The 7,500-nt window shown below is 36.2% G+C and overlaps 1 protein-coding gene across 1 annotated transcript in view; it reads left to right on the top strand.

Annotated features, from left to right (window-relative positions):
• The first annotated feature begins 472 nt into the window (after nt 1-472).
• LOC137660329 (uncharacterized) overlaps nt 473-7,500 on the top strand; it is an 8,164-nt gene continuing 1,136 nt past the window's right edge. Inside the window, exons 1-2 of the mRNA XM_068395152.1 lie at nt 473-1,659; nt 6,873-7,500. The exon at nt 6,873-7,500 is cut by the window's right edge and continues 1,136 nt beyond it. Coding sequence (XP_068251253.1) covers nt 1,496-1,659; nt 6,873-7,500 — 792 coding nt within the window. The 5' untranslated portion in view covers nt 473-1,495. The remainder of the gene's footprint in view (nt 1,660-6,872) is intronic.

Genomic DNA, 7,500 nt, shown 5'->3' on the forward strand with positions numbered 1-7,500 from the left:
AAACTATATTCAAATGAAATTGTCTCCAAACCTTACATATATATATATATATATATATATATGTATATATATATATATATATATATATATATATATATATACATATATATATATACATATATATATATATATATATATATATATATATATATATATATATAAATATATATATATACATATATATATATATATGTATATATATATACATATATATATATATATATATATATATATATATATATATATATATATATATATATATATATTTCTATATATACAGTATATATATATATATATATATATATATATATATATATATATATATATATTTCTATATATACAGTATATATATATATATATATATATATATATATATATATATATATATATACAGTATATATATATATATATATATATATATATATATATATATACAGTATATATATATATATATATATATATATATGTCAGACAGATGCTTATTTTTGAGTAAGTTTCGTATGCAGAAGGTTTGTGTATGTTATTGATGTCTTTATTTGTGGGTTTTGTTAATTAATAGGAAATGGGGAGACAAATGCAGTTAGTAGTAATTGTAAAGATATAGAAAGAGTTGTGGAGAGACAGGAGAGTGAACGGGAGTTAGGTAGGATGTTTTCAACTAATTTCGCTGACTCCAGGGTTCTTTCCCGTAAACAACCCCCCCAAACGACAGGATCCGTTCTTGAATGTCGAACGGAACATAGACGAATGAGACGTGGAAGCCGGGAAAAAGTCACGTGATTAAGGATAGCTTGACACGCCCAGGACGACCATATATAAGCAACGAGAAGACGGCATCTCGCCCTCTTCCTAGTAGTCACTCTGTATAATAGGTCTAACGACCTACTTAACCTGCCGGGTCTCCTTGACGACAACACATGGCGGCTGCCTATACCAAATTGAGGGACGGCGATTACGTAGAATACTAAAGCAGCCGCGAAATTACAGGGGAACAATTACCCCTGAGAACGAAGGACGACGAACAAAGTTACTACGCCCGCACCTGAGTGTCTGTGAGTGCGTTTGGCGAGACGTCCCAGAGCGACCGAGAGGCGTGACGTCCCCGAGTGACCAAGGCGTGTCTAGAACTTCGCGCCAGCCTTCCCAACACCTGACGAAGGCTTATACTTCAGCGACGACAGTAGGCCTATAGATGACGTTTAGGCCTAACTAAACCAGGATTCACCAAATTCTCCAGCCAGTGTCAAGACGTCTGAGTTCATCACTAAGTGTTAATGTAGAAACCACGCTTTTGTTTTTGACTGCTTGTAAGTGCCTGTTCAAACCCCTTTTTATGTCTAGTAAAGAAAGAAACCAGCATTCGTATCCCTCACCCACGAAACTTTGCTTATGTAAACTCCTGAGAGAAATTCAATTAATATTAAACTAAAGGAAGAGGTAAGATACTAGACTGATTAAGAAGTTATTGCTAACTAAATCAAAGACATCTTCACAAATGGTGGCATCGTTAAGGGATACTGTGCCGTGTTGTATTAAGTTTGAACTAATACTGGCTTTGTTTCAGGAAAGTGCTGAAACCCCCTTTTATGTGTCGAAGAAATACAAAACAATCTCAAGAAAAACAGAGGGAAACCAAAGGAGTCGTGAACCAATGGATATGTGAGTAGTTTGCATGTTTTCGTTCACTCTCTTGTTTTGTATAAATACTGTCTCTCTATAGAATAGGAAGTTAGGGCATTTGTCTCTCGTAAGAAAATTTTGGTGTTTTAATTTTTCCTTTTTTTTGTGATATGAGTCTGGACAATATTTTCCAAAGACTTACACAATATCAATACGACTTGAGATTAACTGCAGACAGACGGTCGCGAAGTGCTAGTGTAGGAAGACGTCAAAATCTGACTAGAAACCGAAGTTCGAGTCCGGTAAGAGCAAATATTGCCGATATGAATTCCGCTGGGCTGATCACACAAACCACACGGTTTTGTGGAAATGTAAGTAGGGATAATCCCGACAAACAAAGGTTAGAGAAATACAGTGTAGATAAGTGGTTAGCGGACACAGAGAATAGGATCGCTAGTTTTAAAATAACTGACGATGTTGCAAAAATTAAACAGGCAATGATGTTAGTCAACGTAGACGTAGGGGATGCTCACCCTACATTAAACGGTAAGGCCTTTGAAAAAATTACCACTTTCAACGAGTTCAAGGAGGAATGCAGACTATTGTGGCGATCGGCCAAGGAGACCGATCGGTTGTTGAACTTGTATAGGTTTAACTCGGCTAAATTTGAAGGTGATTCCATGCCTAGTCTGTATACCCAGGTTCTGAATCATTTAGGAGTAGTTAAGGAAGACATTTTGTCATTACCCACAATCACGGTAGGAAACAGAATGCAGTTTAGTGAGGATAATAACCAACTGGTGGATTTAGATGAAATTTTGACTTATATGGCCTACGGTACATTGTATGCAGCCTTTGGTGAAAGGGAAAGGAAGGCTTTCAAGGACCTAAAGTTAGATCCTGCCCAGAAGCTCACAAAAACGTTGAGCCAAATCCAGGAAATCATCCAGAAAAACGAGACCCAAATTGAAGAGGTCACTTTTTCGGCAAATACCAAGCAAAGAAGGTATCAGAATTACAGGGAAGATAAAAATAACGAGACCGGTAGGAATAAATATTACCATAAAAATTATCAAAATAACCAGCCCCCTTACAAGTCAAATGAACAAAACAGAGGAAATTATAATGAAACATATAAATCTAGAGGGAATTATCATCATAAGGGAGCTAGACCAAAGAATAGGTATTGCCAGTATTGTCAAAGAGGAGGTCACACAGACCAAGAATGTTGGTACCAAGGTAAGAAACATAATAAACCCTCCGAAAATACTCCTCAGGTACAGGCAAGGGATAACTCAAACCCTACTAATTACTCCGAAGAAAAACAAGGTAATAGAAAGTGACTAGAAGAGCAGGATAGGAGTCCAGGAAATAGGGAAACCAAAGAATGGAAGGATGTTGCAGGTAGCGGAGGTACATCCACGTTGCCAGCAACATATTTATCCTTCCGACAGCAATCATTACCCAAGACAAATATCAAGATAGAAGGTAAAGAATGTCTTAGTTTGTTAGATTCCGGAAGTACTGTAAATCTCATAGGGCTCCATACCTTAACTGATTATTTGAATATACCTATTTCTGCAATTAGGAGTGAGGATACATTAATTCAAGGGATAACTGGCAATCAGCTTAACAATGTAGGAGCCATAGATTTAAACATTGAATTGCTAGAGAAGAAGTGTCAAGTGCCATTTTTGGTTTTGCAAGAAGTAGCATTTCCCGCTCGAGCTTTGATTTCTTTTGCAACAATGCAAGATTTTGGCATAGTTTTTGATTGTCAAGACAGAAGATTAGTTCTAAAGGGAAATAATCAGGAAGTCTGTTTCCAACTTGTTGATGACAAGTCCACTACAAATTTGGCCAATTTGCAGGGGACCGCTTCGATAGTTGAAACACACTCCGGTTCAGAAAGAGAAAGGGAAATCAAAGTAAAATCAGAAGAAAGGGAGAAAGAAGAGAATTTAGCAATTGCACCCAGAAAGGGGGAAATTACTTCTTGTAAAGGCAGCACACATACTAAGGAGAAAAATGTCGACAGAGAATCTGAGAGAATAGATAAAAGGGAATTCCAAGAAGTTTTGCTGCTAGGCACATTGAATTCACAAGAATTAAGACACTTAAGAGAAACAGAATCTCAAAAAGGAGGAGATGAAGATTCATGTTTTTGTACTCAAGTACAAACTGGGGAAATAAGTCTGATCAGCACAGCAGATGCAAACAAAATAAGATTTAGGCTAGCTAGAGATGTAGTACTACTGCCCAATACTCTTACTAGAGTATATTTGATAACCCGCCTACACACTAATAATGATGTAATCTTGACCCCAGAAGGATTACCAGAATATGTCAGAATGGATAACTCATTAGTTCAGATGGAGGGATTAGCCTGTACTACTTATGTCATGAATTATTCTGATAAAAGACTCCATTTGTTAGCGGGTACAGAATTTTGTACAGGAATAGAAGTTACACACAAAATGATTCCGTTAGAGGAGGAAGCATTCTTTACCATAGGAAACATTGATGCAGGAATAGATAGGGAGATAGATAACACCGATTTTCCTGAGTACCGTAAAAGGTTAATAGAAACCTTAAATAAATATAGGCCGGGCATAGCAATTACAGGTGATAGGTTAGGTAGGACTGAGGTGTTAAGACATAAGATAATCCTAGATGATGGAGCTAAACCCTTTTTCATACCTAATTATAAATTACCTATCAGCCAACGTCCAATAGTAGATAAAATGATAGAAGAAATGAAAGAAGAAGGAGTGGTCATACCCTCTAAATCACCTTATAATTCTCCCATGTTGTTGATTCCAAAGAAAGATGGAAGTTACAGATTAGTGATTGATTATCGCAAGTTGAATGCGAACACAGTTCCTGATAGGATGCCCATGCCTGTAATAAACGATGTTTTGGCTCAGTTAGGAGGAGCAAAGATCTTCTCATCCTTAGATCTACTAAGTGGATATTGGCAAGTACCTTTAGACGAAGAATCAAAGCCATTAACTGCCTTCAGCACACATAAAGAACACTTAGAATTTCAGGTAATGCCATTTGGGTTAACATCAGCTCCATTGACTTTTGTAAGGTTAATGTTACAGATCTTAGGAGACATAGAGAATGTGTCAGTCTATTTAGATGATGTCATTATATTTAGCAAAGATATAGAGAGCCATTTCGGAACCATAGAAATCGTTTTAGAACGACTAAGACTGGCAGGATTAAAGATAAAGGTTAAGAAATGTCAATTCTTGAGGAAATCATTAGAATATTTAGGACATGTGATCAGTGCTGATGGATTACGCATGCAAGAAGGAAAAATAAAGGCGATTGTGGAATATCCTGCTCCACAAAATTTGAAAGGTGTAAGAAGATTTTTAGGGATGATAGGATACTATAGACCATTTGTCAAAAATTTTGCTACTATAGCTAAACCATTGACAGAATTAACTAAGAAGGATGTAGAGTTTGAATGGAAAGCAGAGCAAGAGGAGGCTTTTCAAAAGTTGAAGGAGAAATTAATCCAAGATCCTATCTTAGTGTATCCAGACTTTAGCAAGCAATTTTACTTAGCATGTGATGCTTCAAATACAGGAATAGGAGCAGTTTTGTTACAGAAGGCAAAAACCCGAATGAGGGTAGTATATTATGCAAGTAGAGTCCTGAATGCGGCCGAACGAAATTACAATACCACAGAAAAGGAATGTTTAGCCATTTATTGGGCACTGAGAAAGTTTCGGCACATTTTGTTAGGACACAAAGTAAATGTACTTACTGACCATAAACCCATCTGTGACCTATTTAAGAAAAGAGCTTTCACTAATAACTTAAAGTTTAATCGATGGTTTATTAGTGTGCTAGAGTTTGCTCCAGAATTTAGATACATTCCAGGTAAGTTTAATACTTTAGCAGATGGATTATCTAGAGCACAAGAGGATACTGAAAGAATTATCACAACTAACACTTTTTGTTTCAGCTGTCAGGTCGTAGACTTAGATTTGGAGAGAGTTAAAATAGAACAAGAGAAACAAGAAAGTATCAGGAAAATAATAGGAGATTTGCTACAAGATGAAACCTCTAGGTCAGATTTTGAATTAATAAATGGGATATTATATAAGAAGGCTAAGGATAGGAGTGCTTGCTCTAGACTATATGTGCCTGACACCCTGACTAAAGAAGTATTAACTCTAACACATACCCACAAGTTGGCAGGACATCCAGGAATCAAAAAGACTCTGAGAACAATAAATAGAAATTATTTTTGGCCTAAGTGCAGCGAAGAAGCAAAGCAATTTGTAAATGAATGTCAAACTTGCAATAGGCATAAAGGTCATGTAAATGTCAGAGCTCCTTTAGAAAAATATCCTAGTAATTTAAACCCTTTTGAGGTAGTTCAGATGGATCATATAGGACCCTTTCCAAAAACTTTGAGAGGAAATAAATATATACTGGTATTCATTGATTATTTGACTCGGTATTTAGAAATTGTCCCAGTCAGAGATAGAACTGCAGTTTCTGTTGCAGAAGCTTTAAAGACCAGAATACTCACAAGACATTCGTGTCCGGAGGTACTTTTGTCGGACAATGCACCCGAATTCACCAGTGAGGTAATGAAAAAGCTTTGTGAATTTTTTGAGATAAAGAAATGCGAGATAACCCCTTATAAGCCGAGTTCAAATGGGACAGTGGAAAGGGCCAATAAGAAGATACTGGATGTACTGCGAACTATCATTAGTCCAACTACAGAAGATTGGGACCTAGCGCTAGAGGACGTTCAGTTTACTTTGAATAACACAGTAAATGAGACAGTAGGAGAAACCCCACACTTTTTGCTTTATGGTTATCAGAAAAGACTGCCAAACTCATTGTTAGATGACGCAAAACCTCCTAGGCACACATATGATTACCAGGACTATATAGCTTGGAAACTGCAAAGAACCTTTCAAATAATAAGACAAACCAGACAATCTTTAGAAAAGGGCCAACAGGTAAATAAGAAATACTATGACACAACTAGTTCCATGACTGACCTGAAGATAGGCTCACAAGTATATATAAAGGTACATGTAAAGGAAGGACCAAATGAAAAGGTATCTCCCAAATTTGAAGGTCCTTATAGAGTGTTAGAAAGGGAAAGGAATAATAAATTTAAGCTGATACATGAACAGAATTTAGATGTAAGGTATGCCCATTGGAATCATATGAAGGTTGTAAAAACTAATCCATGGTCCTCTCAACTTCTACAGGAAGTGGTGGAAAAACTTCCTTCTGATCCTACCCCTGGTGGTCGGTATCACTTGCGAAATAGACATTAAAAGTGGGGCCTTGATACAAAATCATGGAAAAGGTGAACTGTTAACAGATTTTGCTGTAGTAAAAATTAATGTCAATTCAATATTAGAAAGGGAAGAACATTTGAACCAGTTAGATAAAGAACTACGGAAGTGCATACTAACCCATAGTGATTCTGCCTTTGTAGAAGTATTAAGAAATTTACAGGGTAAAATTGAAGACATTGTCAGGCCTCAAAGAAACAAGAGATCTTTATTACCTTTTGTAGGTAGTGCATTTAGTGCTTTGTTTGGAGTGGCTACAGAAAACGATGTAAAAGGTTTGACTGATCGTGTAGAACTAATCGAGAAATGGGCTAATCAGAAGGGTAATCTTATAAGTACTCTAATAGAAAATAATAATCAGAATGTAGAGAACATAAAAAAGATGGTGGAATTTATTAACCAAGTTAACGTGAATGTTTCTAATAAAATAGATGACGTAGAACAAGTGTTTAAGTTGATTCATGAAGTAGAAATCGAGATTGGTGATCACAAGGAATCTGTGAACGGACTAATAAATGCACAAAAGGGAATACTCAGC

This window comes from Palaemon carinicauda, chromosome 20 (genome assembly GCF_036898095.1).
Source record: "Palaemon carinicauda isolate YSFRI2023 chromosome 20, ASM3689809v2, whole genome shotgun sequence".
Classification (NCBI taxonomy): Eukaryota; Metazoa; Arthropoda; class Malacostraca; order Decapoda; family Palaemonidae; genus Palaemon; species Palaemon carinicauda.